Consider the following 13,223-nt stretch of genomic DNA (forward strand, 5'->3'; position numbering starts at 1 on the left):
TAGTTTTATGCTGGCTTAATAAACAATTAAAGCTGTCTGCCTCATTGGGACGATGTGTTCCAGAAGCTAGTCCTAGGGTCTACAGTGAAGGATACTCTTATAGGCAGAAGGGAGTAGCTGTCCCTTCCTTTCCAGCCTGCTCCTCAAAGCAGAGGCATGCTCATAGGAGATGGGCCCCATAGGCACAAAAGTGTAATGAGATCTTTCTCTGGGAGTAACTTCCAGGGTGGGTGGTGGGTCACCTCTGAGCCAGGAGAGCAAGGCAGGGATCACTCAGGCTTCTGGCTGCAGGCTGAGCCAGTCAGATGTGTTATTGTAAAATGGTAATTTTATAATTAAGTGATAATTACATTTTCTGCAGTGTGTAAGGGAAAATAAATGTAGTGTAAATCAATATGCTATTGATTCATGCAAGTTTGCCTTTAAGTGTGTGTGACTGAAATTTCTATTATGGTTGAGATTAGACCGTCCGCTCTCCCGATCCGTCTCCAGTTCTTAAAAACTAGGGCGGGAACTGACCAGCGGGTGGGGAACGTGAGGATGCAGCCATGCCACTTCCCTCCAGCCCGGTCATTGGTGGGGGATTGTGAACCTCAGCCCTCAGTCATGTGATCCACCAGAGAAGGGGTGGTGGGCTCCACCCCCCATTCCTGCTCTGCACACTTCTCGGCCCTGTTCAAAGGCCATGAACCTCAGGACTCTAGGGCATAAATCTAAACTTCTCAGCTGGCACCAGGCTCCCTGGCTCCAGGTTGTGACACATCTTTCTCTCTTGTTCCACTCCCCAGGCCAGCTTCCTGGCCCTTAACACACTACCAATAACTGTGGCTAGGTACAGCGGCTGACACTTCCCTCCCACCTAGGGATCACTTTCAAAGTGAGTTATACCATTTTTTTTTTTGGTTGAACTCCATTCAACCCCATCCATCTATCCCTGGACAGACCTGCCCGTGGGAAGCTTCTCTTCCCTCACCTCTGGGGTCCCTAGTTGCCTTCACTGGCCATTTGATCTCTAGCACAGGGAAGATTCTGATGCTGGGAGGGATTGGGGGCAGGAGGAGAAGGGGATGACAGAGGATGAGATGGCTGGATGGCATCACTGACTTGATGGACGTGAGTCTGAGTGAACTCCAGGAGTTGGTGATGGACAGGGAGGCCTGGCGTGCTGTGATTCATGGGGTCGCAAAGAGTCGGACACGACTGAGCGACTGAACTGAACTGAACTGAACAGAGACTGTGGCCAGAACATCAGCTCGTGTGAATTTCTTGCCTCTTTCACTCAAGGAGGATGTACTGCAGACACCTTCCCTTCCTCTACTCCTGCTGTCGTGGCCAGCCTCAGTCAGGGATTCCGGCTAATCTGATAGCCCCGGCCACAGTGGGCAGCTTGGAGTGATGATGGGGAAGGTGGGGGGAGGGACTTGGTAGCGCTATGGATACCCCTGGGGAAGAAGAAAAGAACAGAGGTACAGTAAAAGGAGGGAGGGCGGCAGGGAACAAAATTGCTTCCAGTGGTTCGTGGTTTTGCAAGTTCATTCCCCTTCTGTCGGGGGAGGGAGGATTAGCTGCCCTTTTTTCAGAGGGTATCTGAGATCACAACAGGTTTACTCTAAGTTAGGTTACCTATTTCCTCTCTCAATCTCTCTCACGTTACTACCCTCCAGCCCCACTTGTGTAGGCACCTCAGCTGTTGGGGCTCACACAGGATCCCGGGACCCACACAGTATCATACACCACAAAGCCTGGGGCACAGGGGTCAGGATGGGGACAGGGGCAACACTGGCCTTTACCTCCAGGACACGCTTCTGGAGGTAGCGTTGATGCTCACTGCTTGTTGGGCCTGTTCTCTTGTGCTCCTGAATGCTTTGCATTTCTTTTCTGATCATCTCTTCCTTGTGCTAAGCTGCCTTGGCCTCTGGACTCTTTCCATGGACCTAACACAGGTCCTCAGCGGCCTGTGGATGGGCTGGGCCTCACTGGAGGAGAGGAGCCAAGAGGAGCCAGTCTGCTGTGGCTGGCCCTCCATCCCCGCTCAGGACTGCCGTGTCATTCTTAGTCAGCAAAGGGGTGGGGACCAGGAGTTAGTCCTCCTGGCAGCTGGGAAAGGCCAGCCCAGCTTCCCAGGAACCACAGACCACACAGCGGGGGCCCCACAGGTCAGCTGGGCCAGCGAGCAGCTGCCTGGAACATGGCCACAACTAAGACTCACTTCCCCTCGTCACTCCCACCGCCAGCAAGGTGAGTCTGGACCGACAGGGCAGGAGAGACAAACACAGGTGGACTGAGTCAAAAAACCAGCCAGATCTTTGCCTCAGTGTGCCATCTCCCCCTCTAGAAGAAGGCTTTTCCATCCTGATGACATAGCATCAGCAGGACCTGAATCCCATGGGATCCTTTTATGGGCTGAGGCTCCTGCTCTCCATCTCTGTCTGCCAAGTAGAACCCAGCGTCTGCCCTGCCCCACCCCTTTTAATTTTTCACTTATTCTAGGTAGTATATGAGTTCACTACTCTGGTGTACCCACTGGAGGACAGACACTATCTCTTGTCCCACAGCTCCCATCCCGCAGTGTACTTAGTACAGAGTACACAGTAGGTGTCTAAATGATGCCTGGTGAATGGCATCATGGGAGTGTGTGATGGATGGACAGTCCCACACAGGTGTGAGCTGGATAGGCTCGCCGGGAGGTCCACCTGCTGCCCTCGTAGGCCAGGGTGCTCTCTGAACACCAGGTGTCCATGAAGGAGAGAGAGAAAGGTTTCCAGAAGCCATACCAGTCGCTCCAGCGCCCTCTCCATTCGATCTTGCCCCAGGGGTTCCACAGGCGGATAAGATACTCCCAGCTCCTCCTATACTCAATCTGCAAAGAACAGAAAAGGAAAACTGTCAGTGTTTCCCAGCAAAAGTTGGCAGAAGGGGGGATATGAATGCAGCTGCTTTTCACCTCCAAGGACTAATTTAACTTCTGACCTCATTTGGCTGCAGCCAGAAGAAAAAATGGAAAGGAAAAAAAAAAAAAAAATCAATGCTTCTGCCCGTGTGGAGTTGGAATGAGATCGAGAAGAAAATGGTCCTTTTTTTTTTCTGCGCAGCACCTTGAAGGCAGGTGCGGCTTCCTCATTCCGTAAGACTGCATCCTAAAGCCTGTGCCAGCTGAGACTGCATGGCTGATAAACACTGAGGATGGTGCTGCCACGGCTGCAGAGGGGAGATCTTTATGGGTCCCCAGCCTCCTCCACATCTTGTTGCAGCCAGCATCTCTATTCCACAGAAATAGCTGCTTCCTGGCTGGCAGCCCCTTGGGAGCTGTGCTGGGGTCTCCACAGCACTGTCCTGAGCAAGGCCAATAGAGGAGGCTGATCTGAGCAGGAAGAGGACTGCCTGGGAATTGAGCCCTCGCCCAGCCTGCAGCTGGGGCGGGGGGCAGGGGGGGTGCTGCACCTGGCTCTGGCAGCCTGTCTCTGTAGGGGCATCTCCTGAGTGCTCTGAAATTTCCTTCCTTCCTGGGGGTGGGGGGGTGGAGGTGGAAGGGGTCACATCATTATCCCTCCCAGATAAGGAGGCCAGCAAACCACTAAGGCCAGAGGGCAGGACTGTTTGTTGCAAGTTAAAACAATCACAACCCTTTGAACTTAACTTCCTGGATCCAGTAGGCCTCTGCCTGGGGAGAGGAATTAAAGCATGATGGAATTGCAGCCGTGATATTGATCGGTGTTAATGTTGTCGGAAGAGACAGAGGGGTGAAGAAGGGGAGGATTTGTTCACCAATTCCAGGTCAGAGGAGAAAGTTCTGAGTGGAATATTTCCACGTGGAAAAGAAACGTGTGTGAAGGCAGGCCCAGAGCCAGGCCTGACTGAGCGTGTGATGTGTGCTATAGCCTTCAATCCTCCCAGGTAGATGTTCATGTAACCCCTGTCTTGCAGAGGTGGAGAATGAGCATCGGAGAAGCTAAGCAACTTTCCTAAGGCCACAGAGTGAGTGGCAGAGGAGGAATTCTGATCCTCACCACGGTCAGTCTCCAAAGCCCAGGCTCTTAATTTTGGAATTGGGAGTGGATAAAGGATACAGCTGCTCCATGGCCCAGCTCATTCTTGGATGTGGCTGAGACTTTGACCTTGCATGGAAACCCTGGGCGAGCATGTGATTACCAAAAGGGTGGTGCCATGAAGGAGCAAGAGGCTTCCCTGGAGGCTCAGATGGTAAAGAATCTGCCTGTAAGGCAGGAAGCCCGAGTTCAATCCCTGAGTGGGGAAGACCCCCTGGAGAAGAGTATGGCAACCCATTCCAGAATTTTTGCCTGGAGAATTCCATGGACAGAGGAGCCTGGTGGGCTACAGTCTACAGGGCTGCGAAGAGTCGGACACGACTGAGCAACTAACACACATACAGGAGACAGCAATGGGGTCAGAGAAGGGCACATGAACCTAGCTTGCGTACAGTTCTTTTCTGTCTACTCCTGTCTGGCTGACACTGCAGTGGAAGGTACTCTGACTTTTAATGCCACATGAGATGGGGGTTCCCCTTCTATGCCCTATCTGTGGGACCCCAGCTTTGTACATGGTGTATTACTAACCGCCAGCATATGATGGAGCCCATGGAACAGGGATGTGAGAAACAATCTTCTGGTGGTCCAAAAAGCTTAATAAGCCACCCTTAGTGCCTAAGGGACAGTCAGGGGCTCAGGCAGGCACAGGAGAAGAGCAGCCAGTGACTGGAAGGGGCTGAGGCAGCGCTAAATGATGCGTGCAGAGAAACACACATCCCCTTGCCCCGGGGAGTCACTGACCCAGGTAGGTGTGTAGTAAAAAATGCCAATTTCATTTATCTTCCTGTCTGTGTCCTGCCCAGAGGGAGGATGAGCAGATTAAAAAGCATGCTGCATTTATGGGCTGGTTTAATCTTAGCACTTATGGTCAGAGTTATAAGCCCCTCTTTCTGAAGGAAGAATCTTTAATCAAGTTCTTGGGTCCTTGTCTGACTGTGTTACTTCTTTCTGACAGGGCTCTGTTATCACATGGGCCTTGGCCAAGGGGCTCAGGAGTCACCTTCAAGGCCAAGGTCACAGCTGCATCTGACAATGGGTGAGCTTTCTTGCATCACTTTCCTGGCTACTGACTGTACCCTGACCCTGGTCAGATCTCTCAGAAAGTGGGCACAGGGAAGAGGTGATCCAGGTCATCTTTCCTAGGATAATAATTCCTTGAAAGTATCCTCTTGAATGTGAGTTCAAGGTGGTTAATAGTGACTCCTAGAGAAAATTGTTTCATGGCTAACAGTAGATTAAAACCAAGCTGCACTTACGTTGTTAATACAGGCCTTCTCAGAGACTTTAAGTGCTAACATCCAAATACTGCTTTCACAGAGCATCTCACCAGGTTGGGACTGATGAGAGCGCACGTTGGGAAGTGTCAGTAGCCACAGAATGGCAGGAATGGCGGGAATGGACCGTGCAGGACACACGGTTTTCATCACCTACTGTCACAGGAGAATGTCCTGTTCAGACTGCTTAATGCATTGTAAGAACAACTCAAAGCATGTGCTGTGGGGGGAAAACATCAGGGCCATGAGCAGCATCACCAGGAACCCAGTTCAGTTCAGTCGCTCAGTCGTGTCCGACTCTTTGCAACCCCATGAATCACAGCACGCCAGGCCTCCTTGTCCATCACCAACTCCCGGAGTTCACTCAGACTCACGTCCATCGAGTCAGTGATGCCATCCAGCCATCTCATCCTCTGTCGTCCCCTTCTCCTCCTGCCCCCAATCCCTCCCAGCATCAGACTCTTTTCCAATGAGTCAACTCTTTGCATGAGGTGGCCAAAGTACTGGAGTTTCAGCTTTAGCATCATTCCTTCCAAAGAACACCCAGGACTAATCTCCTTTAGGATGGACTGGTTGGATCTCCTTGCAGTCCAAGGGACTCTCAAGAGTCTTCTCCAGCACCACAGTTTAAAAGCATCAATTCTTCGGCGTTCAGCTTTCTTCACAGTCCAACTCTCACATGACCACTGGAAAAACCATAGCCTTGACTAGACGGACCTTTGTTGGCAAAGTAATGTCTCTGCTTTTCAATATGCTATCTAGGTTGGTCATAACTTTCCTTCCAAGGAGTAAACGTCTTTTAATTTCATGGCTGCAGTCACCATCTGCAGTGATTTTGGAACCCCCAAAAATAAAGTCTGACACTGTTTCCACTGTTTCCCCATTTATTTCCCATGAAGTGATGGGACCAGATGCCATGATCTTCATTTTCTGAATGTTGAGCTTTAAGCCAACTTTTTCACTCTCCTCTTTCACTTTCATCAAGAGGCTCTTTAGTTCCTCTTCACTTTCTGGCATAAGGGTGGTGTCATCTGCATATCTGAGGTTATTGATATTTCTCCCGGCAATCTTGATTCCAGCTTGTGCTTCCTCCAGCCCAGCGTTTCTCATGATGTACTCTGCATAGAAGTTAAATAAGCAGGGTGACAATATACAGCCTTGACGTACTCCTCTTCCTATTTGGAACCAGTCTGTTGTTCCATGTTCAGTTCTAACTGTTGCTTCCTGACCTGCATACAGGTTTCTCAAGAGGCAGGTCAGGTGGTCTGGTATTCCCATCTCTTGTAGAATTTTCCACAGTTTATTGTGATCCACACAGTCAAAGGCTTTGGCATAGTCAATAAAGCAGAAATAGATGTTTTTCTGGAACTCTCTTGCTTTTTCCATGATCCAGCAGATGTTGGCAATTTGATCTCTGGTTCCTCTGCCTTTTCTAAAACCAGCTTGAACATCTGGAAGTTCACGGTTCACATATTGCTGAAGTCTGGCTTGGAGAATTTTAAGCATCACTTTACTAGCGTGTGAGATGAGTGCAATTGTGCGGTAGTTTGAGCATTCTTTGGCATTGCCTTTCTTTGGGATTGGAATGAAAACTGGCCTTTTCCAGTCCTGTGGCCACTGCTGAGTTTTCCAAATTTGCTGGCATATTGAGTGAAGCACTTTCACAGCATCATCTTTCAGGATTTGAAATAGCTCAACTGGAATTCCATTACCTCCACTAGCTTTGTTCATAGTGATGCTTCCTAAGGCCCACTTGACTTCACATTTCAGGAGCCCAAACCCTGGCTAAACCCACACTTGGATTCCCCAGTTTGCCTCCCTGAATTTGCCCTAGAAGTTTACTTGGCTACTCTGTCACTGCCATCCCCAGGCCCAGCCTTGGCAGGACCTACATTCCACAGCCATCCAGACCTCTCAATACACAAAGTGCCTTCTCCCCTGTGTTCAGAGAAGAATCAGAGGTCATTTCAATGTATGAAAAGGGCCTTGTCAGGAATGGCCGGCACATCACACAGGTGCCACGGCTCTTTCCTTCCAGGCCCAGCAGAGATGTCACTCATTGATCACAGCTCTCTTTTCCAAGTCTGGAAGCAGAGCCAAAGTCTTGTTGACACAGTTATCTAGGCAGCAGTGCCGGGATCAAGGCTGGCACATGAGAAAGCCAATTTGCTCTCCCTAGCCCAGAATTGTCCACATCTGGGGTGGGGAGCTTTGGGGAAGCAGAGCATCCATCCGTGGTCAGATGTGATGACAGTACTGTCTGTCTCCACTGAGAATTCAGAGAAGGGCATGGCCAGTTCCAGATGAAGTGCATTGGAGCCGTTGAGACTGGGCTCTTCTGTGGCCTGGGTTTGTCAGGGCCTCTTTCTTGCTTCTGAGAAATATTTGAGCTCCTCACATTCGTTCTATGATGGAGGATCTGTGATGTCATTTTCACAGGCCAAGGACAAAAGCATTGATTCACTCAGGCAAGTGCCCACATCCACTGATCCAAGAGCATCTATTAGGTGCCTACTCTCCTCCAGGTGCTGTGCAGAGGAAGCATTCTGGTACTGATTTCCTTAGGGAGGTAGGCAGGCGGGCAGGAGACAGAAGATATTGCCTCTGTTTTGCAGATTGGAACATTCACCCAAACACAAAACAGTAGAGCAACTGGCCTTTGGTCAATGGACAAGAGAGACAGATTGGCACAGGGAAAGGAGATACGAGAAACAAGCCAGAAATAGAAGCTGAGGCTTTGAATTCCTTGCTCCATAAATACATGTGAAAAATGGACCCTGGGGTTTGTAACTCTGTCTCTAAGGGCCTAGAAAACATTATCAGACCTCAAGAGCTGTGAGAAATAGAGGGATCGGGGTGGGGGGCGGCATTTGTGGGAAATCATCACAAGGCCAGGAAGGATAGCATGTCTGCGTGGTAAGCATAGATGGGAACTGAGGAGACGTGGTGTCTGAGCCCAGCCACTGCAAGCAGCTATGCGACCCTGACCTTCCCCGTTCAGGCCTCGGGTTCTTGTTTATGAATGGAGGAGGTTGGACTTAAGTCATGTTTTCCAGAATAAATGCTACTGCACACACTGGTGACATGCATTTTTGTCCAACCCAAGTCGGTTGTTGCCTTGGGGAGAAAGACTATCCCCCAAGAGCCACCCTCCCTTCTTTGGTGGGAATAAAGTTCTAGCTGGGCATGTGGCGGCCCTACCAGATATGTTTTCCAGATACCCTTGGGCCTTGGGGTGGCCCGATTAGGTCCAGACTCATGGGATCTGAGAGGCCATGGTGTGTGCCTGTGCTGACATATGCCTTCCAGATGGGTGTGTAAGTGTCCCTAGCCTCTTTCTTCTCCCCAGGCTGGGAGATGAGGAGACGGGAGGCAGCTGCCCTGGACTCGCAGGTAGAAGCTCCATGTTATAGGTGGCAGAGCCACCTACCAGCTCTGGAATCGCCTGCTCACCTGAGACGTATACTTGATCTTGTTTGAGCTCCTACATTTTGGAGAGTCTTTGTCATAGTTAAGTTGGTATGTAGCAAATAAAACCCTTTCGGGGCAAACTCTCCTCCAAAGTCAATTGGGTAGCTATTCTGCTTTCTTTTGGGGCTAATCCCCCAACCTGGCTAGACACTCAGCCTCTCTGAGGTCATTTAAGGAGAGTAAGATCTCTGGTTTGGCGGGGTTGTCCCTGAGGGATGGGGATACCAGACGCCAGAACGTTTGGACGAATAGAGGGAATGAGGTTGTCTGTGACAGCCTGGACAAAGCGGAGGCAAGAGTGATCAGTACCCATTTCAGCTTTGCTGGGCTCAACTTGGCATGTGATTCTGATTCCTGCTTAGGGGAGCAAGAACTCTGGGGCACCGTGTCCACAGGGAGCCTTACCTGCTCAGCGCCAGTCACCGTGTAGGCGTGCCGGCTCACCAGTCCATTTGCCATCATCACGGACTCGCTTGTGGGCTTCAAAGGAGGGAAGCAGACCAAGCAGTAAACACTCATACATTCTTCAGAAAAAACCCAGAAAAGCACAATTCACTCAGCAGCTGAGCTGGGTCTAGATGACAAGCCTCCCACTGACTCATGCTGGAACGCCATGTGTTCCTGGATCTTTTTCCTAGAGAGGAGGAGTTTGAAGGCTGTAGGGTGTCTGAGGCCCCAGCACTTCATACCTCAGGAGACCACTCTATGACAGACAAAAGCCCACTGGGTCCTGAGGACCTGGGCTGCTTGCTTTTCTCTAATGGCTTGTTATCAATGAGACATACCCCAACACATATCTTCTGGGCATTTTGTGGGAGTCGGGGAGACCTGCCACCTCCAGGCCGTGAGGAATTGGGATTTAAAGTGCATTTTGGTTTCAGGTGGTGTTTCAGACCAGGGGTGTGTGACTCAAAGCCCATTTGGTTAAAGGGTGAAGGAAGGATCCGCAGGGATAGGGCATTGGCTGCCTTGGAACAGAATCAGATAATTTGGAGGGTCAGCCGAGCTTTTCAGAATGGGGCATGCTGCCTTTGGGGTGCTGCCTTTAGAGCCAGTGAGAATCAAAGGGCCTCCCCCGATCACTCTGAACCCCACTGCTTCTGGTCACAGGAAGCAATGGGCAAAGGCTTCAGCATTAGACAACAGCATTTGAAGCCCTGCTCAGCCATTTACTGGCTGTGTGATGGTGGGCATTTCACCTAGCCTCTCTGAGCCCATTTCTTCTTCTGTAAGTGATTTCTGTGATCCCTGTTTCAGATGGAGGGCCGTTGTGAGGATTAAATGAGGCAGTGTCAATAAAGCACAGCATCAGTGCTCCGTGGTGGTCACTTGGCCGTTCCCATTACTAACTGAATGGGCCAGTGGCTGAACACTCTGGGGTGAGGAAAGGCTCGAACCAGTGTAACAAGATCCCTGATCCACTCACCCCGGCCAGGGTGCTGCAGGTCATCAGAGAGCCTGCCTCCGCGGCTGTCTTCACCATCGTCATCAGGTCGGACGAGGATGAGTGCAGGCTGATGTTGGTGACCACCCCTCCCGTGAGGTCCACCAGGGCGTCGGGGAGGTAGCCATAGTGCAGGTTGGCATAGGACCCATGAAACCTGAGAAAGAGGAAGGCAGATCAACCCCAGTGGTGCCTCTGGTGCCTCCAGGAAGGGAGATAGCACACTGGACCTCTGTGTATTTCCCAGGGGAAGGATTTACCAAACCACACCTTGGCTGTGGCCATCCGCCCAACTTCTGTTCTCCTGGATAAAGATTCTAGCAATGTGCCACCCTTATCGCTTCCTTCTCCTGGTCCCCTGGGCAGTCTCACAGGTGGCAGCATTATATAGAGGTTAGGAATGCAGGTGCTGGGGCCACAGGCCAAGGGTCAAACCCCAATTCCCCAGATATTTAACTACTTGACCTTAGATAAGTTACTTAACCTCCTAGGGCTGGGCTTCACATAGTGCCTGGCATGTGGAAAGCCTTTAATAAAGACTGGCTGTTAATACAATGAGGATCCACTGTTTCCTGTTTAACAACAGTGGTAAGTACTGGCTGTGTGCAGGGTACTTTGTATTCAAAGACAGGTGAGACCTCTGTCCTCCAAGAGACCACAGTCAACAACTCTGATGCCCTCTGTGACCATAAGCAGCCTTAGTCCTTACTCTTGTGTGAAGCTTGATGCAGAATTCCCCTTTCCATCCTCAGAACTAACCCTCCCCCACCCCAAGAATCATCAGGGAGGTGATGTCACTGAAGGTAACACAGGTGAGGACGAGGCCTCCATACACATCCCCAAAGCAAACCACCTAAACTTTCAGACCCGTGCTCCACAGTGCCTCTCCCACCCTCCCATGGGGTTTCTGCTTTGGGACCCACACCCCGAGAAAAGCCCAGCCTTATTGCCCCTATCTTGCCTTCCTCCCAATTTTCTCCCAACTGCGGCAGCCCCAATCACCTACTGGTGAGGCAGACAGTCTCAACTCAAGAGCCAATCTGCTTGGGCCAACTCCTGGCCTCCCCTGTCATGATGTCTCAGGCTCGGGCAAGAGGCTGAGCTTCTCAAGGCCCCCTCTGCTCATCCAGGGAATGGGCTGTTGCAGCGGTGCTGCCAGTAAAGCACACACAGCATGTGGAGAGGGTCTGGCTCACGGAGGTGTGCTTTGCATGGGCACAATCGGGACAGCAAGTCCCTGCTTCTACTGTCCCCTGTGAATAGCAGCACTTGCTACCGATATGCTCTCCCCTTCAAAGGACATGTCAGGTTGCTTGGCCTACCTCGGGTGTCTGTTAATTATGAAAGTACATGGATCAACTTGGAACAGAGAGGAAGTGACTGGGGGTTCTGGGAAAGTTTCTGAGAAGGAACACAACTCTGAACTAAGTTTTATCCAAGTAAGGCTATGGTTTTTCCAGTAGTCATGTCAGGATGTGACAGTTGGACCATAAAGAAGGCTGAGCACTGAAGAATTGATGCCTTCGAATTGTGGTATTGAAGATTCTTGAGAGTCCCTTGGGCTGCAAGGAGATCAAACCAGTCAATCCTAGAGGAAATCAACCTTGAATATTCATTGGAAGGACTGATACCGGAGCTCCAAAACTCTAACCACCTGAAGCAAAGAGCTGACTCATTGAGAAAGACCCTGATGCTGGGAAAGATTGAGAGTAAGAGAAGGTGCGGCAGAGGATGAGATGGTTGGATGACATCACTGACTCAATGGACATGAGTTTGAGCAAGCTCCAGGAGTTGGTGATGGACAGGGAAGCCTGCGTGCTGCAGTCCAAGGGGTCACAAAGAATCAGACATGACTGAGCAACTGAACAACAAGGACAGTGGGACAGACACTCTGGGGAGGAAGAACAAATCAGGGAGGCTCTGGAGCTGGAAGAGCATGGTGGAGCGGGGCCAATGATGGACTGACTGGTGCTCCTGGGAGAGGCAAGATTGATAGATCACGGGGAAAGCCTACAGCAGGGGCCAGATAGATGAGGTCATATTTGATTTGAGAACTCAAATTCCTGTCAATGGGGTGACCTGGAAAATTACTGTGGGGTCCTAAAATACAGGCAGGGCAAACCCACAGCAACATGGAGGTGAGCCAGGCTGGGTGGGAGACCCTGCCTCCTATAGTCAAAGGTGTCTGGTGGGCATGTTCCCCACCACTGCCTGGTCACTTGGGCCCTGGCAAGGGATCTCAGCTTTCCTGTCCCTGATGGGCAAGCAGTGGCCAAGCCCCTCCCAGGGAAAGCCCTGGCCTTGGCTTGTTTTCTGGTGATGAAGGTCAGGCGTGGGTCCATTCTGCTGCCACCTCTACTGGGGCCCATGGCCTCGGATAAGACCCCTCCCAGTCCTCAGCCCTTCACCCAGATCTGCTCCGGGGCCCCTCAGACACCCCTCTCTCAGCATACTTCCAACTCTGCTGTTCTTTTCCCCTGAGACCCCCAAAATTCACATAAACCCACTCCAGCAAACACAGATCAAGCAGCCGCTCTCAGCAGGACACTGTCCCAGGTACAAACACCATGGATACTGAGAAAGCTTTGTATTAATGAAAGCAAAGAACCCACAGAACCCAAGGGCCATTCTACAGGAAACAGATGACAGACGGATCTCGACTTGTTATTAAACTGGTTCTAAATCTTATCTCCCTCTCTCTGACCAGGGTTATGTTCGGTATTAGACTCTTATCTCTGTAATGTTTGCTGAGTCAACTGCAAAGCTTCCCTTTGGTCACGATTGTGCCCAGGTGGGTCTCAGTATATCTGACTCACTTGATTTTCCACATGTTTTCAGGCTCTGGGTCATAGATTAAGAGGGTGCTGAGGGTGCCGGAAGGTCACCAAGACCAGTGAACCACTAAAGTTGCTCAGTTGTGTCTGACTCTTAGCAATCCCATAGACTGTAACCTACCAGTCTCCTCCATCCACGGAATTTTGCCAGGCA

The 13,223-nt window shown here is 50.8% G+C and overlaps 1 protein-coding gene across 1 annotated transcript in view; it reads right to left on the bottom strand.

Annotated features, from left to right (window-relative positions):
* CAPN13 (calpain 13) overlaps positions 1-13,223 on the bottom strand; it is a 49,080-nt gene that overhangs the window by 15,532 nt on the left and 20,325 nt on the right. The window contains exons 5-7 of the mRNA XM_070380124.1: positions 10,218-10,392; positions 9,197-9,271; positions 2,775-2,860 (exon numbers count right to left, since the gene is read on the bottom strand). Of these exons, the coding sequence (XP_070236225.1) occupies positions 2,775-2,860; positions 9,197-9,271; positions 10,218-10,392 (336 nt within the window). The remainder of the gene's footprint in view (positions 1-2,774; positions 2,861-9,196; positions 9,272-10,217; positions 10,393-13,223) is intronic.

This window comes from Bos mutus, chromosome 11 (genome assembly GCF_027580195.1).
Source record: "Bos mutus isolate GX-2022 chromosome 11, NWIPB_WYAK_1.1, whole genome shotgun sequence".
Classification (NCBI taxonomy): domain Eukaryota; kingdom Metazoa; phylum Chordata; class Mammalia; order Artiodactyla; family Bovidae; genus Bos; species Bos mutus.